Here is a 22077-nt window from a genome sequence, read left to right as displayed (position 1 = left end):
GGCCAGTTTGACAACAGGGAGTTCAGTACCAAGGTGATTTACCACAGTTCTGACCGGGACTCGGACTCCGGGGGACAATGAAGACATGGCTGGTTCAGATGGGGACAGGACACGCGCAGTATTAATTAATAAATGTACATCCATCCTGCTGGTAAGTCTGTAACTATCTGTTTTTGTGAAGCAGAAAATAATTTATTCCTGTGTTTTGAACAACAAGACTTGTGTGAGGTTATAATGCATTGAAATAAATTAACCAAATGTCTTTGCAGGTTGTTCCAACACATTCAGAAACATTACTGCTTTTGCCATTAGCATTTAATAGACGGCTCACTTTGTGCCCCCAAAATATATAAATGAATACTTAAATTAATATCATAAATGTGCAAAGACTAATCAGCTTATGGTTTGAACTGAAGACTACTAGTTGACTAGGAAAAACTTGAGTCAAGGGCAGATCTACTCAAAAAATATCAGAAAGCAGACCTTTATGGAAACTAAACTGTAAACAGTGATGGAGTAGAGTTGTTGTTCAGCCTATAAATCACTTGACAGTCTTAATGTCAAGTTTAAGTAAGCAAGTATAGAATAACAAAACAACCTCTACACTGTAAGGAACCAGTGTGGGCAGTTTTCATACTCCTTCTTTATTCTTGGTGGGGTAAAAACAAGGTTAGCTGTGCTCAGCTGTCTGTCATTTGCTCTCTCCTCTCCAAACTCTACTATCTCTGCTTTTTACGGTTACTTCTCCTGCACTTAAATAAGCGTGCATGGCTTTTTATTCATGCTCATATTTCCCAGCTAGGACAGAAATAGGTGTTTTCCCTCCATCCTGGTGGTACACATGCAGGAGCTGCTGGGCAGATTTGAGGAGATGGCAGCCTCGCAGTGTTTTCTCATGGCAGGGTGCGGTCGGTTACTCTGCCTGGCTCCAGCTCAGCAGCTCCTGAGGCAGGCCCAGAGCACCTTGGCCACCCGTACTCGGTTCTGCCCACATGCACACACTCCCACCACAGGATCAAGGTCGGAGGCGGCCAGATGACGGGGGTGCAGGGTTCAGTCTGAGACTGAGGGAAACTTGGTGCCCTCTGCCAATGGGGTTCATATGTCCTACTCAGGATCACAAGGGCTGTGCAGCCAAGCACAGCAAATTACACAGACTGGGCTGGAAGGTACCTGACCACAAACACACACACACACACAAAACAACACACCCACTGCCACTTTCACTCAACATCCTTCTTTATACAGCAAACTCTGCATCCTGACCCTGTTTAATAGCTGAAAAAGAATGCCATAGTATAAGAATTGAGTAGAAAAAAAGGCAGCACAGGCTTACACACCCAGCAAAGTATACTTTCTCTCTGGCATGACTATTAGAACCACAGAATGAAAGTCAGGTTGCAGGATAAGGAAAATTCACACCAGGTTATGAAAGACAATACGACAGTAATTGCAAAGTAAGTGTGGGGTCTTGCCAGGAAAGCTAGAATCAACAACCACCCACAGAATGTTTAAGACACAGTAATCTATAAAAATATCCTGGAATTACTGAAGGAAATATCATACAAAAGGTCCAAATTAGGTCCGCACCTAATATTTAAAGGCTTGAGCTGGGCTACACAACAAAACCAATCAAAACACACTGTGGTAAGCACTAAAAATAGCTCAACAAATCATAGGAGAATAAACATACAGTAGGAGGGAACTTATTATATAGACAATCAAACCACAGAGGGCCGACAGAGTCTAGTGCTTTGCACAGTTCACATCGTGCAACAAAAACAACCCATTTTAGAAATGTGGGGTTTTGTATCTTTCTGCTGAAACACGTATCACCTGTGACAAAAATACACTCTTAGACATTGGAAAAGGAAGCGTGGGGTTTGGATAAAATTGCAGCAGAAGATAAGCTGAACGCACCCCTGCAGACCACCCCAGGAGGAGTGGAGGTGAGTGGGGGATAAAATTCATGCCCCAGCTGGGACTTGATGCTGCTCCTGGCTAATGTCCAAGCAAGAAAATGAAACAAAATGCATCTCCCGCGGACAAATCAACAGGGAGCCAGAGACTGTTGTGCCACGTCTTACCTGCTCCACAACACCGCAGATCAGTGTGCTGCACTTGATGAGTGGACCAATTCTGAGCTGACAGGATGCGACATGCATCGGAGGTGGACTGTGTTTTTACATCAAAGCTACTTGGTGCACAAATGCAGTCAAAGTTGATGGACAGTGTTTCCCACATGTCAAACTTTTTATGTGAAGATGTCGACCATATTATCACCTTCCTGTTGCCGCTGTTTTCAATTCAACCATTCAACCTGACGCAATTATGCATTTAATTAATTATCTGTTTTTAACTAATAATAATAAATGCCCCTGATTCCTTGAAAAACATGCATTTGCAAAGCTTTGTCCTGAACATACTGGAGTGATTGACAGAAATTCTGTCTATGGTAAGCTGCACACTTGAAGGCAGTCAAATAAAGTGGGAACTCCAGGCTTCTTTCTTGCTGTGCCTCGGCAGCACTTCAATCTCCTAAACATCTGTGATAAGGCTCAACTGGGCCATCTGCTCAGAGATAGCACAGGCAATAACACTCCTGCTGATCCGACTGGCCCCGATCAGACACATACTCCAGACAGACACAGCTCGCGTCGCATTACTTATTACTGTCAGCTACACTTCTTCTTCATCTGCCGGTTTGCGTCTGAGCACCTGCTGGATCTTGTACACAGTATCTGAATTGGTCAACTAAATGTTGAGAGATAAAGATGTTTGGCTCATATTTGCTGAAAAGATCTGGATCAAAGACTGTAAACAACGCTGCTACTCCGTGCAGCCACCAATCCCTCCCAAGGATGCTTTGTCATCATACACTTAACCCCATTCTTATGGAAGAACACTGGACCTAATTCACTAATATGGGCATAGAGATGTTCTTGTGTTTTTTTCTGGACTCAGAATTACAGATGAATTCATGACACGTACACTGGACAATTTTGCTCTCATCCCCATGCGGATGTTAGTTTATCAGTTGACAGGCACAACCCTGAATTGTAATCTGCATAATGCCACACTGCCAGTTCTCTTTAACAAGGAAATATGTCTGCCTTGAGGAGTATCATGGAGAAAGGTGTGAAGCTGTTGTATGACAGAAGCATTACCTCTTAAACGTGTCTGAGGTGAAAGCCAAAAACACACACTTTCCTAAACTGTTCCCTCTAGAGTTAGAATGGTTACAAAACAGGGAAAAAAGAAACAGTTTGAAATTAATCTTGATGCAAATAAAAAGAATAACAGACCAGGAGAAAAAGAAGGAAAGAGGCAGAGAAGAAGGACCATCTGATCTGTCAGCCCAAGATGAGAGATTGACTTGAGGGGTCAAAGTGAAGACATCCAGCGAGGACTTTATCCCAGAGGTAATTTATATTTTGTAGTTGTAAGAAGATATTCACATTTCTTTTGTTTTTTATTAATGGGCGCAATTAATAAATTCATCTTTTAATAAATTAATTGACAACTATGTTGATGATCGATAATTAATCAGTTTGAGTAAAAGAAAAAAAAGTCCAAACCCTCAGATCGTAACTTCTTAAATGTGAATACTTTCAAATTTCTTTTGTCCTCTATGACAGTGAACCAAATATTTTTTGGGTTGTGGGCAAATCAAGACATTTGAGAACATCATTTTAGACTTTGGGAAACGCTGATTGACATTTTTCACCGTATTCTGACATTTTATAGACCAAACAATTAATCCGAAAAAATAGTCAATGTTGACAATTAGTTGCAGGGAGTAAATTAACAGTTTAAATTGACTATCATTATTGTTGTTATTATTATAATTACCATTATTATACTGTATAACTATTTATATAGCTAAATTAAAGCATGAAATGCAACATAAAGTGCTTAACATAAAAGCAGATAATCATAACATTTATTATAAAACACTGAAAACAAGAAAAACAAAATAAAATTGAATTAAAACGGCAAGATAAGAAAAGATAAAACAATGATGAAGACACTTCAAACACGTCTTTTAAAGCCTTTTTAATGAATGAGGTTTTAATATGAGCATTTAATTAAAAGAGGTGTTCAGTCAGGCCTTCATCATTTGAGCGTACGCATGGTCTGAAGCAGTTCTAAATTTAAGGATGAACAAATTCAGGTAAGGAAATATTGATGTGTCTTAGATTTGTGCGTAAAACATTTGTATGCATGGTTTAAACACAGAGTGGAGCGTAGGTTTGTGAACACTGGCCAGTGTAAGAGGGTAAGTTTGTTGCTGCAGCATCAAGAACACAATATGAAACATTTCATACATCTGGATCTTCTCCTGAGCTGTGTTTGTGCGACCGAGATTTTCAGAGAAACTACAGTGACTTGAGACACACATTTGTGGGTGTATTGTTGGTATCTGGTTGACGTTTGGCCCAGACTTGCGCCCTGCATCTGAGGGTCGGCGCAACCTGCCCCTGCTGTGCTCGTATTATCTGCTACAGTACACGCTGTCTAAACATCACTGACTAGAAAGATCTAAGAGTGGTTTCATTAAAACAGAACCTCCCACCAGAAGAACAGTCCCCGCTGCATTCAGTGTATGTGAACGTGGTCAGACATTCTGCATGACAGCTCCAGTCACAAAACTCTTCGTCTCAGCCAAAGCCTTTTCCTCCTGCAACCACATGAAGGGCCGAAGCGGGAGTGGAACACATGATGTAGGACTAATCCCTGCCATGTACAACAGCCCCACCGCAGGCACCTAACACGTGCATCTGCACAGCCAAGACTACGGGCAAGCTTCACTGAGCAACTGGCACCTAATGCTGGTCATGTGCCACTCAACTCTCTCAGAGGGGGCTGCCTTGAGGCTGGTGAGTGTGTGTTTGTGCATACATGTGTTTGACCAGGTGGGAAAGGTATGTAAAATGTATACTGTGGTGGTATCTTTGGTATGAGTGGGCTCCAATAGCCAGGTCCATTTCAGATCTGCGTCCAAGTGGAAAAGTTACCCAAGTCATTGATCTCTGTCGATTACTGATTTAGGTAGTGAAATAATAACAGTACATATTTTTAACTACGATGACATCATTTTACAGCAAACAAACTACCTAAAATGATTTGAAAAAGGATTCAGATTTGATAAGCAGATTTGGAGCTGCATTCAGATTCACTGAAATGCTATCAAACTAGGCTAAAGGTCTTACCAGGGTATTCCATACCAGGGACAGTACCACACTGTACAACACTGTATTGTAGTGTGCAGCTTACGCCACCAGGGGTCAGTCTCTATGAGGTAGCGCAGCTGAGTAGACAAAGTCTTCATAAGAAGAAGAAACTTGATGCTTTGGGAATAAAGTTACATGACTAACAAATTAAAAATAAGAGAAATGCATCTGCCCCTGTTCTGGATTCTGTTAGATTCAGTCCAGATGATTAAGGTAAGCTAACAAACACTGTAGACTACTGACTGATCAGAGTAGCGTTTCATCGTGAGTGTGTAACTAAAGCAAGCATTACAGAGGGTGAGGGAAAGTCTAGTTACTACTGACAGAGTTACAGTGAATGCACAGTGAGCAGTTGTCAGAAATTGTCATCCTGGCAGAATATGTACAGAGACTGCACTGTAAATTTACAGTTTAGGTTTGACTTTGTCAGTGAATAAAGGCTGCGTCTGCTCAAGATCGGGGTGGTGCTCCTGGTAGAGAGTATCAATTTACTGATGACTATTTTCTCAACTGATCCTTTGGCCCAAAAGACCCATTACAAAAAGTGAAAAATATCACTCATAATTTCTCATTTCTAAGGTGACTTCTTCGAGTATCATTTTCTTCAAAACCCAAAGATGTTAAATTTAAATTTTTAGCAAATTCTCACAAGTGGGAGTGGAAAACATTTGGAATATTGAATATTTGGAACTTTTGCTTGAAAATGTATTTGAATGATTAATTGATTTTCAAAATAGTTGCCAACTAATTAATTAAAATTATTTTTGGTATCATTAGGCAAGAATTACATTAGTATTTTGTAATTCAAGTTGTCTGAGAGAAAACTAGATTTCTGCTTGTGCTCTTGACTCTGATTTTCAGGCTTTAGAAAATTTGGCTCATGATGGGACACTCCAGCCAATTACAGGAAATTTCAGAGAGAAGGCATTCCTGTTGGCTGTTTTACAAATGCACTGCAGACAAAATCCTGTAGAAAAATCTAAAATTTCACGAACTTCTTTGAAGATATTGGTTTATAATACAAAACATGTGTGTGAACACGCCCCGGCTCCACACTGAGCTTCAGGCTCATTACATTCACATGGTGCTCGTATCGACGAGGAGCGAAGAGGCATGATGAACAGTGGAAAATAGGTTTTGAGGCGGGTCTAGTGCTGGTGGAGCATCTTTGAGAAGGTGAAAAACAAATGGGGCTCATGCATGCAAAACATGAGGCTGCAAAAGGATGATCTTAAATTTTGCCCTTTGAACATCTGTTAAAAGTCATATTGGGTCTTCAACATTACAATGAGCCAAATCACCAGAAGTCTGTATAAACAAATGTGATACATGCATGGCCAAAATATCTGAAACTCAAGCATTTTAGTTAAGAAGCAAATACCTTGTTGTCAACCAAGTACCTCCTGATTACGAATTAAAATATGTTTTTCTTTCTTGCAGTCATTTTTCTGTCTTTTACTTCTCTTGTCTTATTTCTTTACCTCATTCAATGATGATGTACACATTTTCTTGATAGTTTAACAGGTCAGGTTTAAATTTAGAAATTGTGGCTGAAAAGAGACGTGATGAATGTTCACTGCTGATAAAAGTTAGTTCAATCCAGGTCTCTCAGCAGGTAGGTTATAATAAACACTGTGTATGTGTGTATAACACCAGTTGCAAGACTATTGCTATAAATAAAACTAATCAAAACTGTCATCAGAGGAGTACTCACTGGGTCTGTGCGAGACAGCCGGGGGACAGGGTGGTCTGGGAGTGAGGGGTTCTCTGTAGACTTGTGAGCTCCAGCATGTCAACCTGTACGTCTGTCACATGACCAGGTAAGGGTTCAAGCACCGTCAGAATCTTCTCCACCAGGTTGTCACCATGGTGACCAACAGCTCCTGAGAATCGAGAAATGGAAAATTAAAATTGATCAAATACCTATTCAGTATGCAGTTACAGTTGTCAGTTAAATATCAACATCAGTGTTTGCATTTTCATACTCCATACTGCACACAGAACAATATTTTTGTAGTTTTAGCTAAGAATACTATAACCACGATCCCAAAAAGTTGGGACATTGTGTAAAACATAAATTGAAGAATGCAATAATTTGCAAATACTTTCTGAGTTGTATTTATTGAATACAGTGCAAAGACAAGATATTTAATGTTCAAACTGATAAACTTTATTGTTTTTTGTAGATATAAACTCAAGTGAAAAAGTATACTGTGGTCTAACAAGTCCACATTCAAAACTGTCCTTGGAAATCATGGACTGTGTGTCCTCTGGGCAAAAGAGGAAAAGGACAATCAGATTGTTGCCAGTGCAAAGTTGAAAAGCCAGCATATGTGATGGTATGGGGATGTGTTAGCACCAATGGCATCATGGGTAACTTGCACATCTGTGAAGACCTTATTAATGCTGACAGGTACATACAGGTTTTGGAGCATCATAAGCTGCCATCCAGACGGCATCTTTTTCAGGGACGTTGTGGTAAAAGAGGCTGAGCACTAGACTGGCCTGCCTGCAGTCCAGACCTGTCTCACATTAGAAATATGTGGTGCATTATGAAGTGCAAAAACTTTTAAAACTTCAACAATCAGTTTCCCCATCAGTTCCCATATGCCTACTTAGTGTTTTTAAAAGAAATGATGCAACACAGCGGTAATCATGACCCCATCCTGACTTTTTTGGAACATGTTCAACATTCAGAATGAGATTTCACAAAAACCAATAAAGTGGATCAGTTTGAACATGAAATATCTTGTCTTTGTACTGTATTTAAATGAATATAGGTTGAAAAGTAGGTGTATTTATTGACATTTGAATTGAATTACATTGGAATTTGCTATTGTATAAACAATAGCAGAGAGTCATTATTGTGATGTGACTTTTGTTCTGCATTACGCAGTATGATTTGATGCAATATGATCCAAGAAGGGGGGAGATTTCACCTGTAAGATCCATTGTTCGGTCCACAAAAATGATGGATGCTTTATTAGGGGCTGTCTTCCTTCGATTTTTGGCTTGAGGGTGATTCGCCAGCTCCCCTGCTATGATGCGGCTCATGGGACCCACAGCAAAACTCTCTTCCCTGGTCCCTGTTGCTTCAAACACTGAATTTAATGCTGAAGCCAAGGACTTGATTTCAAGCTGCAGCTCAACAGGGAGAGAGTGCACGTCTACATCAACCAGGCTTCCAAATCTCTTCTTCTCTGGTCGTCTTGCATTTATTGACTCCAGGTCAGGTGAGATCAGGGGGAACAGATGAGCAAAGGTGGGTGTGAGGAGTAGCTGCTGTGATACCGGGGCGAACACTGCTGGGACATGCATGACTTCAGCCGTGTAGTTCATGTTTCCCATCCACTCGCAGAGCTTCTCTTCAAACTGCTCAAACACAGGGCTCCCCTCCATTTCTGTCGTGACATTGTTGGCGAGCAGGTGCACCGAGTGGGCGACGGTGGTGAAGACAACACAATACTGGAAGTGACTGAGGGATATGATGTCTTTAATGATGTCGACGGTCCTGCCCTTCAACAACGTGCTCACCACAAACACGGCTTTCGGTTCATTCTCACTGCAGGCTTCGAAGCTTGAAAACTGCTTTAAATTTCTGGCCCCAGCCTCCAACAACAAGGCAGCACCTCCGCTCCAGTGGAGAGCCTCTGCACACTTGTCGTCCATGAAAACGACAGCTTTCTTCACCTTCGACAGCACCCTCTCCCACATCTGCTGCGGGAAGTGCGTGAAATCCTCCGTCGTCAACATTTCGACAGTTGTCAGCGTCAGCTAGAGGCAAAGAAATCAAAGACACATCAGAAATGTCAGCTGTAGTAGCTCCAGCAAAACAAACACACGAGTCTCTCAAAGGTGACGTGGCTAGCGCGTCGCGGCATAAACACGTCACACGAGCTTGAACACGTCGCTATGGATATTAGCTGCATCCAGCGACTCGCATGAAGTGATGATGAAGTTTTATGTTACACAGCAAGAATATTATACTGAACTAAACTAAAAACTAAAACAAGGTGTGAAAAACACTTTATAAACTAGGTTCTTATTTCTTATAATAAATGTTATTGTTATTAAGAATAAGAATAAGAAATAAAAATTAAAACTAGACATTAGAAATAAGAAATAAAAAACTAAATATGCTTACATAGGTTGTCATCTTTACATAGGTTACATAAAAAGGGTACTCCATGATATTAAGACAATAAAAAGTATTTTTTTAATGTTTAAACAATTTAAGTATTATTTTTATGTATTATTTTCCTTGATTTCACTGCCAACGCCATGCCATAAGCTGAGAAAATGAATGAACAAAGGAATGAAAGGTAGACCCATTTCTTAAAAACGCTTAAAATATATAAACCGTCTTTGATATCAGCAGTTGGTCATCCAAGCGCGAGACGGTTTCTGACCAATGTCAGGGCTGGGTTCATTCCGTGAGCTGTAGCTTGTTTCCATAGCAACGCATCCAACTGTCAATTTTACTGAAACTGTAGGACCACACCAAGTTATGCGAAATTCCTGTTTTCCACCACGTTTGTAGCTAATTGACTTAAGTTAGCTAATTTTTGTTTTCATTTTGAAACGACCTTTTCTGTATTATAATGTCCTCACTGCAGTCGGATTCCAAAGGTGTCGCCGACGATGAAAATGAAGAGGAAAAAATATATCGATGTAAGTTCAAACAGGCTAACCACTGTATGTTACTAGTTAACGTTATTTGTTCTCTTCATTTCCGGGATAACCACTACGAGAAAACAGTCAGCTGATAGACGTTGTATTGCTACAGGTGACTGTATCACATCATGCTGACATTAGAGTGTTAAATTAGGCCACTGATCTTGACTGTGTTTGTGTGTTTCAGTGATTTATGGCATGAACACTATATATGACAAGGAAGAAAAAGAGAAGGTGCAAACCCCATCCAGGTGTGTATAGCTACTGTGTGTCATATGACATATGGTCTCATTCACACACTTCACTTTTCATGGACCCACATTGATATAAAATAGTAGGGCAAACACAGGTGTTACCAGTGATAGTAATTAAAGTCTTGTTCCCTTTAGAGTAGCACAGCCTTCCCAGTGAGCCAATTTACACAATGGCAGCAGGCCTGAATAGAACGGAACCTTAATTAATATCACTAGTAAAATCTGTGTTTGCCCTACTGTTTCATGTCTAAATGGATGCTGAGAAAAAGGTCTATTCTCTAACAGCTCACTTACCTCAAACTAGGTTTGAGAAGTTCAAAACACACAGGTTAGACAGGCCAGCAGTGACAGTGAGCATTGGACAAATCCAGAGTGAACCGTGCTGGGATGCTCATTTCCAATTAGACCTGACTGCATTACAGTAATGAAGCATTCAGATATAATACACTTTTCACAGTACAATAATGACAGTGATCATTAAAGTAGCACACTGTTTGTGTGATGGCACTGTGTGTGCTGCCTGAAATGTGCATCCAGTCATGTGGAACATTAAGAAGTATTTTGATGCTCATTAAATCTTCTGCCAGGCGAGCAGTGTTTATTTGGGAGCTGGCAAATATGGATGTAAGCAGTCACACAACTGGAGCACAGACGAAATCTGTGGTCTTCATTCTCCAGCCTTTGCCTCAGAGTAAATGTAGCATAACCTGCCAATTACAGCTACTGTAAGTTACTCTAATGCACACCAAAGTTTGTGTGTGTGAGATTTGTCTGGGTTTTTTTTTTTTGGTTTTTTTTTGCATTTGTGACTTAAATTGAATGTGTAAGATATTCAAAAGATAACCGTCAAGTGGTTCACTTACAGCTCTGATGCCTGACGGTTATTATAACCCACCTCAAGAATACAAATACAATTTTTGCATTTGTTACTGTTTCAAAAGCTGAGATTAATATTTATCAATATTAGCCTTTTCCAACAGAACATAAGCCTTCTCTATAAATAAAGGTGTCTCTCTTTTCAGATGGCTTTAGCATGTGCCCTTTTGCCATGCAATAATTGGCTGTGGAACTGATACATATACATACATATACATATACATATATGTGTGTGTGTGTATACATATGTATGTGTATATATACATATGTATATACATATATTATATATATATATATATATATATATATATATATATATATATATATATATATATATATATATATATATATATATATATATATATACATATATGTATATATATATATATACATACATACATATATATATGTATGTATATTCTTTTATAATAATGTAATATCATTCCCTAAAGAATCTGTGAGAATATGGGCACTTAGCCTGTGATTGGTGAAGTGCTCGCCTAAAAATAGTCACAGTGCACTCTCCAGCTCTCATTATAATGTACTATGCATATTATTTTGTATTCTCATCACAGCACCTGCCAAAAAACTGTGTTTTGACTTGTAACTGGATATTATTGTTACTATCATGTGTTTCCTTTGTTTTATGGGGTCATTTGGAAATTGTCCAAAATGATGAAGACAGTGACAATGACAGTACTGATGAATACAATGATTTCTGTGAAACCATGCAGCCGTGCATATGAGAGTGTAACTGTTTACTATCCATCTTCTGACAAAATAATGTTCAAAATTTCAGCCTTTTATTGTGTTTGTTTGCCTGTTGGGCATAATATGAATGTGCATTATTTGTCAGGAACCCACTTCTGTCAAAGTGTAGCTTTGAGATATTTTCATTGTTGTTTTTTTTGGTGTTATATTAGTCTTGCATGTGGAGGTGCCATCTGAAATTAGGTTATCAGCCCTGAACCCAGACAGCAGTATTTATCAATGTTCAAGTTAATGTCATGATGATGGAGATAACTATTGATAATGTGCATACCTCTTGTTTTCTTGCAGCTCTCAGCCGACATTTGTCCATTTGAAAATGAATGCTGATGGGGATGACTCAGAAGATAAGATGACAAATAACACAACACAAGCAGAAATACAGAAAGACCAGGAAGGTCTTTATATTTCTTTTGTAATTCATTAAAAATGTAAAACGTATGTAGCCTCCAAAAATTGCATGCATGGTTGATGCTTTTTCTTATTGTTTAAAATAGCCACCAAACATAATTGTCACTTGACAATAGAGCCTAATTTCAGTACAGCCCTTGAATGAAAGTTGAAAGAAAGTTGACTGTTCAGACAACCCAGGGAATATTTGACCTTAAAAAGTTCACCATCATCATTGCCAGCTTCATTACTGCACATCAGCACAGTTTAATGATAACTTTGTGCTAAAAAATGTCCCATGGCCTTATTAAAAATGATTAAATAATGCTCCTATATTAAAGTCTTTATCTAATATGCTTGTCACAATCGTGAGGTGTTTCAATAGGTGAGGTGAAACACTGAATCCTTTAAGATGTTTTACAGGTGATAATACAAAGGAGCCAGACATGGATGCAATAGACGATATCCAAGGAAAGTCAGTACAGAAGGCGAATGTAAAGGAGAGGCCATGGAGGAAGCCTGGTAAGTAGTAATTTTTTCTTAGAGACTGTAGATGTAGGTAAATTCATTCACTGCAACTGTGTTGTTAGTAATTATATGAAGACTTATTCATTACTATTTTGTCTTTTGCTTTTAGGTGCTGACATTTCAGATTACTTTAACTATGGTTTTGATGAAGACAGCTGGACCACCTACTGTAGGAAACAGTCAAAACTCCGTGCAGCTAATAGAAAACTATACAATAAACTCATGGTAAGACAAGATGTTACTGATTTAGCCAGACCATAAACTCAAGTGGATTCACATAATCTGAGAACATGAGTTTAATTTATTGGTTTAATATTAGCTAGAAATGAATAATAAGTAGATTAGAGAGCAGTGGAGGACTGTAAAATTGTTGTTATTCCACTCAGGTCAAGATGGGGAACACTATACATGAAGAAAAAGTATCTTCTTCTGCTTGTCCTTCCTCAGGCACCCAATCTTTACCAGCTTCCAGGTTGGTAACATTTGTTCTACCTACTGTCTGTGTCCTCAATGCTCCGCCCCACATCCCATTCCTCGCTCTAAACTCTGAGCTCAGAGCCTAGAGAAGCTGGCAGCTGGTTGTTTTCTGTTTGTTTGTGACACAACAACTATCAGGCTGGTGCCATCTGTTTTCTCTGATCCTAAGATGGGCTCAGCATATTAGGGTTGTATTGGCAAGGGATCCTAAAGTGTTGAGGTAAACAGAGACTAATGTTCATCTGTTAAAAGCTGGAGTGAAATTTCATGGAAGGTACATAGACACACACACACACAGTATTATGAATGGCTTTGATTTAGAGCAATTTGTCAGTTAATCTTTTTTTTTTCTGACGACGACTTACTTATTTTTCTGACTTTGACTTACTAAAGTATTTATATTTTATGCTACTAATGCTACTTTATACTCCTACCCTGCTTTTTATTGCAGATGAAATATTAATTATAATCAGCTAATAAAATATAATGGATCATTATACAAAATCTAGATTGAAATTAATATCACCTTGACCTGCTGCAACATGAAAATAGTGCTTTGAGGTTGATGCATAAGTAGTACTAATCCATATACAATGTAACACTCAGACATGGATCATTCTATTGTGTACATTTGAGTATATTTACTTTTGATACTTTAAGTTAGGGGTGGCCAAACTTTTTTATGTCAGTCATATACAGAAAAAATATAAGAAGTCACAGGGCAAACAGTCAGAGCTGAACATGTAAAATAGCATTTATTCACCTTTTTATGACTGTATGAAAAGGTTGAGTCAAATTTAACTTCATTGTTTACTGAGCGTTATATGCCAGTTAAAAACACAACCTCACCTTGCCTCCTCCTCCCACCTTTTCCTTAGCAGACAGCATAGCCTTGGTGCAGGCGAATGAAATCAAAAGGCTGCATGATGTGTGTCTATCCACTGGTATGGACAGCATTAGTTTTTCAGACATGCTTCAGGAAAAAAAACAACAACACATAGCATTGTAGATGTTGCAAATGGTAAATAATGGTTGCTTGTTTATCAGTTTACAAGACTGCTTGATCCAACCAAGTGTTTGTTTATGAGGGTCATATAGAGGCATCAATATTGTTAGTGTTTCATAAGTTAAAAACTCTTTGTAGTAGGTTTAAGTAATTGAGCGTAATAGTTTCTCAATACAATTAGCATACTTGCTTAATGTACATTGGAATAATTCCACAATATTTGTATAACAAATAGAGGAAAAGTAAATTAAATGGGTCAGCTTTGTGTTGTGAGATTACTCTGTTCTGTTCAGTGATGTGTGTACTATCCTCTTCACATTAACGTGAAGCTTCTAAGGGAAAGTTTTGAGCACCGGAGCTGTCTGGAGCCTGTGGGAGACGGGGCTGTTAGCCTGGGCCCATGGTGCTTTACAGCCCAGTTACAGTCTCCCATCATTTATGTATACACTCATGAGCAGCAGATGCTTGTCATGTTAGTAAATAGCATCCAGTCCCAGCATGCATTTTGGTTTTATTTATGGACCAGGTGCTGTATGCCTGTGAGTGCTATTGCTCATACACAGCAGCATCTTTTCCCCAACTGCCTCCCATTTAGTTGAAAGCTTGTCGGGAAAGCTGACTGGCAGCACTGGCCTCTTAATTAACGATTTGTCCCTTGATGATGTACCTCTCCATCGGCAAGGTTACCCCACAGGGGAGGTTATGTGGATCTGAGCGCTGTGTGGCGTCATGAAGCTCTTTGTTTCTCAGTGACGTCACTAGAGGGGAACCAGGATGTCATACACACACATGCTCTGTTATATTCCTTATACAATTAATTATATTGGATGGTGTGTTCAATGATGCTTTGATATAGCAGTGGTCTTGTTCTCTGAGAGTCTAAAAATGTTGTTGTTGTTGATCCTCTGGGATCTGTGTGAGATTCAGTCCCAAATTTCCCCGTTTTAAATTTTAAATTCATGTGTTCAATCTCTACAAAGCTATTGTGTTAAGATTTTTATTTGGTGTGTATTGCAAAGCTGAATTGAACAGAAGAGACACTAAAGAGCTCCAAGCACTTCCCTATCAAGTTGCCATTAGATGTAGTTGTTATTCTTTTTTTCCTGTATGTTTTTCTCTACTGTTGATTAAGTCCTAGTGACAGAAAGGGGTTAGTGTCCCATCCGTGTGTGTGTGTACATGCACGATAGGGGAGGTAGTGGTGGGGGGTTAGGACTGTTTTGTGAAGAAGGCGAGATGACCCAAATAAGGAAGTTTAATGCGTTAATGGACCTGCAGGGGGTTGTAGTAGCAGCATAGTGAGTGAGATTAGGACAAAAGTCCTGTTTTTAAAAGTGCACGTCAAAACCACATGTAGGCATTGTTTAAAACTACTACAAGATACTTTCTTATTTTGTTGATTTTGGAGGCCCCTGTGGACAAAAGTAGTGTGTTTTCACAATATTATCACAAAATATAACGTCAAAAATAAAATGATCTAAATGAAAATCTCCTCCTACTTCTTTACTCAGTGGCAGAATGGAAGGGTGTCCAAGTCTCAGCGCTGAAGGCGGAAACACTACTCAGGTAGTATGTGTGTGTGTGCACGCTTGTGTGCATGTGTGTGTGTGTGTGTGTGCATGCATGCACACGCATCAGTAAAGCTATTAATACCTATGTTTACATTGCAGGCGGTTACTGAGATGTCTCCCGAGGAGGGTAGAATTACTTCTTATCATCTGTCTCCTCAATCCAAAGTCATTTCTCCCTTAGAAGTTACAGTTCCATCATGTAAGTACCCCCACTGCTAGGAAAAAGCTAGATACTTAGTCTCAATTACAGTATCCCTAGGTATTGTTCTGATTATTTTATGTGGGGTTTTATATGGTGCTTGTCAATTGTCAGTGTATTACCTTCTGTAGATGGCGATCAGCAAACCCCAGTTTTAAGAAGCACAAATACTGCTGTAGGAAGATAGGCAGTGTACTGCTGTGGACAGATTCACACATATTTTAGCCAAATCACTATCAGTGTATTCTATGTTTTGACTATTTTCAGTTAACTGCTGTTATACAAGCCAAATATCACCCTTTCCAAAACCACTGAGTAAAATGAGTAATATTACATCACAGAACACAGGAGCTGCCGATTCACTGCTGCCTTGATCTGTTAGTTTGTGTTATTGTTTGACTTAAGTGAATCCAAGCTATCCTTTTAAAATATCAAAGTCACTCAAACACACAAACAAACTTACTGCTCAAGGCAGTGTTGGACAGGCAACTCATTTATTCTGAAAGGTGAAATTATTCAATTCACCCATGGATTCTGGTTTGGAGAGACCAATAGTTGTCTTATATAACAGTGGTTTCCTGTCAGAAAAGGATGTCTTAGTTAGCAAGTTAAAACATGTTTTGTTGCTGACACTGACCACAGGAGTATATAGCTTAGCTTATTGCTTAGCTTCTGTGCTGGTGCTTGTCTCTGCTTCTCCAAACTGGGGTTGTGCTGACCAGCATCTATTGTAGCTAATACACTTACTATGGATAAGTACCTCATACAACCCCACATTGAATAATCCCAACTATCCCTTTAATGGGGGAATATCCTTGCATTTTGCCCTCTCTCTTCTGATGCTATGATTATGAACAGCTGCATTATCTTTTAAGAAGCTGCGGGAGTAGATTTAAGTGGAATATGGAGATTTAAGGTGGAAAGGGCCCCATCAGAACCCCTGGTGGGCCACATCACGCATCATGCAGCTGCACAAATGACTAATGGAAATCTGACCGTGTGTGTGTGTGTGTGTGTGTGTGTGTGTGTTTGTGAAGCTGCAACACGTGTCATAATAAATCCTGAGGAGTTGAAGGACAGAGGTGAACACAGTGGTGAGTGTGTGTATGTGTGCACGTGTTTGACATGGTTTGGATATATATCTTCCAGGCAGGTGTCTGCAGTGCCATCCATGTGCTGTCAGTCTTTCGACTTCCTCTTGGTCTTTGTAGTGAATCAGATAGAAATCCAGGAAGGCTCCCTGCCCTAAGCACACAGCTGAGCGCATGCCATATCTTCATCTTCAAAGGTTCCAAAATAGATGTGCCGGTTTAGGCCCCCTTCTTACCCCTCACACACCCCCTGTGAACCCCATACTGCCTGCTGAACCCGACCCAGAGCCGCTAATACAACCAAAATATCAAACATCCTGCCAACTGCAGCTTTTGAACAGTCAACTCCAGCTTTGAACTGTACTTGTGTAGCTTTTTTTCTAGGCCACTCCCCTTTCTTTAAGTTATAGGCCCGGCCTCCTTTTGTGATGCAAATGTGTAACATGATAAAAATAGCCCCTGGTAAAAAAAAGTGCTGGGCCAGCATATTGTGGCATGAGAAATGTGCTGAACAGACCGACCGTAGGGAATAGGGCAGAGGGAAAGAAGGTTTGTTTTTTTTTGTTTTTTTTAATTTTTGTTTGTTTTTCATTCAGGTCACATTAGATGCCAAGTCTGTTTGATAGGTGCAGATTTTGGAGTAGCACTGTGTCATTGCAGGGTTGTTCTCGTGTCATCTGTCAGTGCAGCACAGCACACAGTCAAGGTGAAGCTGTCTGCTGCTCTGCACTGCAGCTAATGCTTCCTACAACCGGTTAGTGGGTCACTACAGTCATTGTAGCAACACAGCTTGTATGTGAGTGTCCTTACATTAACTGAAGATCACAGCTGAGCAGATGTTCAGTTCTTTTTGGATTGACCATACCATAACCAAATGCCCTTAGATCAGAGGTATTGATGAGAACTACTGACCTACTGACCCGTTATAATTGAAGGAATCATTTGAATCGAAATGGGGAATATCAGCAGTCACATGATACATCATGTTAAAAATACCAATAGATGAGGGGCTGAAAAATATCAAATTGAGATTATGTGCACATATATTGCGAATAGCCATTTTAGCTAGAAAAAACCCTATCAGAATCATGGTGATGTGACATTTGTGACATACCAGTAAGATTTAGAAGATAATTAAAGCAAAACAGTGCATTTAACTCCCAGGCTTTCACATCGTTTTCAACAAAAAAACAAAATTAAATTGCAGCAGTCCCTTTTATTTGATCGATTAAATCAAAAGTGTGCACCCTGTATTGATTTTCAGGTTTACAGTTGAGAAAGCCAGCCTTTTCTCAGGAAGCCTTTGACCAGCAGCTAATGGCTATGCTCTTTACGGTCGGCAGGGCAATGTCAGGACACTGTCACAACAAGAAGAATTGTGCACATCTGTCTGTGCAGATAGCATCTGTGAGTGCAGGAGACAGTAGCCTTTACCTAGGCAAAAAAAACCCTCAGACCTCTACTGAAGTGCAGGACGGCAGCATGTGGTTCGATGTGAAATATCAACTCCATCTAAAACCCTCCAGCCTGTAGCTCTGTGAAACATTAGTATGAGAGAGAAAGCCACGCAAGCACAATCGGCTGCAATTAGCCCTCAGCCATTAGCTCTCTCATATGATGCCAAGCATGAAACTCCAGCCCTCATCAAACACTCATTCCAGATCACCACAGGTAGAAGCAATTACTCACTCACGCTAACATTCATGGCATGTGTGTGGACAAGCTGGTGTTTACTGTGAGTGCATGTGTGTCTGTTTGTGTATGCAGTACACAGTATTTCTAGGAAGGAGATGTTTCGGTTTTAATCACTTTTTAATGCAACTTCGAGTATCTTTTGAATAATTGACTGTATAAACCTCCTCCATGTTGTCTCATGTAATGAGAAAAGGAAAGGAAAATGAGAGTTTTTCTTCCAAACACATTATACATGCTAGAATATACTTACTGAAAATATGTGAAAAGACTGATAACTATGTTGTGTAAGGAGTTACACTGGTAGACTGTTCTTCACGATAAAGTCAGTATTCTTTGGGAGGACCTGAAACATGACTTGTTGACGTGCTGGAGCCATGGTCCCCCAACACTATAGAAGCCCAACAAACTGACACACAAACAATACCGCCTCCCACTCCCCTCAGCATCAGCGATGGCCAGTTACATACCTCAGCAACTTCATTGATCGTTGAATAACTCTTTCTTCTTCTTTGGATAAAAAAGGGTCCTTATGGAACCCTTAAGCATCTATTTCAGTCCAGAACAGATATTAATGTATTAATTAATATCCGTCCTGGTATTAGCTCTGCTATTAGTTCTGGATACACTACTTTCTGTAGAAAAAAGCACTCCATACATGCACAGTTGATCAGTGTTTGTAGTGGCGTCAATGAAAGACAAGTACACATGATCACAACAAATGGGGGGCCTTGGTGAATGACTACATGTATACCTTCACGGAAAGCGTAATAGCAGCTTTAGTTTTACAAAAACCCTTGAGGAACCCTCTCTTCAAAAAAGGAACCTCAGCCCTTCAGGAAGAACCATTTTGGAGCCCTTATTTTTTGGAGTGTGTAATTAATCCTGGTCTCAGGTGTTTGTTTGCTTGCAGCACACTCCATGTTCCTGATGAATCACGCTGTTGTCTTTCGGTTTGTTTTCTTGAGAGGAATTGCCTGAGGTCGGCCTTCAGCGCTACACATCAGGCTTTTCTTTCTCAGTCTGCTGGAAGCTTGTGTGTGTGCGTGGGTGTCTTCCCCTGGGCTTTCAGGTGTCTGAGGTATCAAAGGCCTTGCTGGGTCAGTCTGCCTTAGTGAGCAGTTCAGGCCCTCTCAACTCTGTGGGACTTGTATTTGAAAGGGAAGGAAGATGTTCTACATTTCACTGACAAAGCAGGGGAGCACTGTGTCTTTTTTCATATTCAAGCATGAACTTCCAACAGCTCTTGTTATTCTTCCTCCTGTTTCAAGCATTTTATGTGTTCTTTATGTTGTTGCACAACAGCTCTGAGCCACTCTCACGTTAGGGGTCTTTATGGAAGAAAGACGGGGATGGTATCCAGATGTGAATGAGTGTTTTTGCCTTGGCTCTTCAAAGGAATCTCTATATGTGTGTGTGTATGTGTGTGTACACATGTGAATGCGTGCCCAGTGCAGCCTAAGTGTGTGATTTAGGACTGATTGTGTTGCTTGGTCACGTAAAATTTGAGCATTATAACAAGTGGGGCCATTAACTGTGCACCCAAGCGTTTGACTCGTTCTGTTTTATTGAAGGAGGAAATGGCAAGTAGGACTTGCCACATTTTGTTGCTCTGACATTTTGAGGCTGATCTAATTTCTCTACCTTAAAAGGAGTAGCGCCATAAATTATTAGGTTATGTTGTTGGTAATGGGTGATGTTTTTGAACTTGTAGCTTGTGTTCCTGTTCTTTGTTCCACTTATTAATGCTGACACATTCATCTTCCCACACGTAATCTGCCGTCCTAATATTTCTATATACATCCAACTGAAATAGCTGCTCTGTGTTGTACAAGATTCATCCAGCTCTTGCCATAGGGTCTGTAGTGGTGTCTGTTATGTCTCATGTTAACTGTGTTTTACTTTGGTAGCTGTCGCCCAGAAATACATTTAGTTTAAAATTTATTTTAGGTCTTTGCAAAGTAAAGTGAAAGGCAAATGATTAAAATTTCAGTAGTATGAAACACCTGCTCTGATTTCAAAATTTAATATATGTTCTATATTTTATCTGGGTAAGGTTGCTTACGCAATTTTGCATGGATTAATATCAAACACTATATTAAGTAAGGATAGGCTGATACCAGTACTGAGTATTGAGATCTGGCCAAAATTGAAAAAATAATATGATCCGTTAGCCTATACTATCCATTTACAAAAACTATTTTACTTACTTACTTACTTACTTACTTTGAGCGACATGCTGTAAAGAGAGATGTGTCACGAATAACACAGATGAGCAGCATGTGTGAGATGAACAGTGGCTAGAACGTGAGTGAGACCTGTCAACAACACTGTCGTCATGTCAGCTGTGGAGTTATTTTAAGCTCAAGGAAGGAAAAAGCAAAACAGCTCAGTGCAGTTTATGCTATTCATTTTTATAACTTTATTTTGAATGTTTGAATGGTGCTGACTAATCAGAGATGCTGCTAAAAGTTTTTTGTGTGAAAAGGTCTCAATAAAAAGAAGCGGCAGTATTGTATATCTGGACCATATTGTGGGCTACATATTACTTCATTTCTTTGTGGTTTGTGTTTTTTAGATGACTGAAAGGTTAAGGAAAAGTGGATCCATACAAATGAATTGCTAGCAGTGTAGATGTTTAAGAGAGAGAAAAAATCTTATTGGATTAGTATTGGTATTGGTAGATACTCAATATTGGTTGTGATATCGATATCGGTATTGAACATGAAAAAGTGGTATCAAGCCATCCCTAATACATGAAACATGAAGGTAAATACATCAGCATTTCACCTATTAATCCCAGTGTCTGTGTTATTGTGCCGACACCTGGGGCTGGTCTTACAAAGATATTTTAGAATAGTCTGGAGTGTTACACGAGTAATTTTGCTCATAGATTGGTCTCTTGGATGTTAGACCATTTCACTAAAATAAAGACTGTTGAACTGTGAGCCAAAAGATTAGATGCATTACCCCAAGGCTAACTCAGGCTTAAGACCCATGTTACCATGGTAACAATCAGTGGCACCCATTGATCAGTAGCACTTAACAAAAAAAAGAGGAAATCATGGCTCATAATTTGTGCTAACATTGTTATGGAGAGAGCAATGTTTTCTTTGTGTCTTGTACTATATATGTATATATATATATCTTTGTTGAACATCTTAACACAGTTTACTGTCACTGCAACTTTTTTCCATATTAGATTTTCTTTTGTTTTGTTATACTCTTTGCTAAACTTTCCAAGTAACGTGTCCTTGTACCTGTTAAATTCCTCCAAAAGACACATATTTTTTGCAGGGGTAAATGGAGCTGAGAGG

The 22077-nt window shown here is 39.5% G+C and overlaps 2 protein-coding genes across 2 annotated transcripts in view; one reads left to right on the top strand and one right to left on the bottom strand.

Moving 5' to 3' along the window:
- The window catches only part of scfd2 (sec1 family domain containing 2), a 128770-nt gene extending 119677 nt beyond the window's left edge, over positions 1-9093 (bottom strand). Inside the window, exons 1-2 of the mRNA XM_084722785.1 lie at positions 8174-9093; positions 6949-7117 (exon numbers count right to left, since the gene is read on the bottom strand). Coding sequence (XP_084578911.1) covers positions 6949-7117; positions 8174-8987 — 983 coding nt within the window. The 5' untranslated portion in view covers positions 8988-9093. The remainder of the gene's footprint in view (positions 1-6948; positions 7118-8173) is intronic.
- Positions 9094-9835: 742 nt separating this feature from the next.
- Positions 9836-22077, top strand: part of fip1l1a (FIP1 like 1a (S. cerevisiae)) — a 32559-nt gene continuing 20317 nt past the window's right edge. The window contains exons 1-6 of the mRNA XM_084723200.1: positions 9836-9905; positions 10096-10159; positions 12098-12204; positions 12620-12718; positions 12834-12949; positions 13172-13196. Coding sequence (XP_084579326.1) covers positions 9836-9905; positions 10096-10159; positions 12098-12204; positions 12620-12718; positions 12834-12949; positions 13172-13196 — 481 coding nt within the window. The remainder of the gene's footprint in view (positions 9906-10095; positions 10160-12097; positions 12205-12619; positions 12719-12833; positions 12950-13171; positions 13197-22077) is intronic.

Source organism: Lutjanus erythropterus, chromosome 7 (assembly GCF_056507025.1).
Source record: "Lutjanus erythropterus isolate fLutEry1 chromosome 7, fLutEry1.hap2, whole genome shotgun sequence".
Taxonomy (NCBI): Eukaryota; Metazoa; Chordata; class Actinopteri; order Lutjaniformes; family Lutjanidae; genus Lutjanus; species Lutjanus erythropterus.
This window is presented reverse-complemented; position numbering and strand designations above follow the sequence as displayed.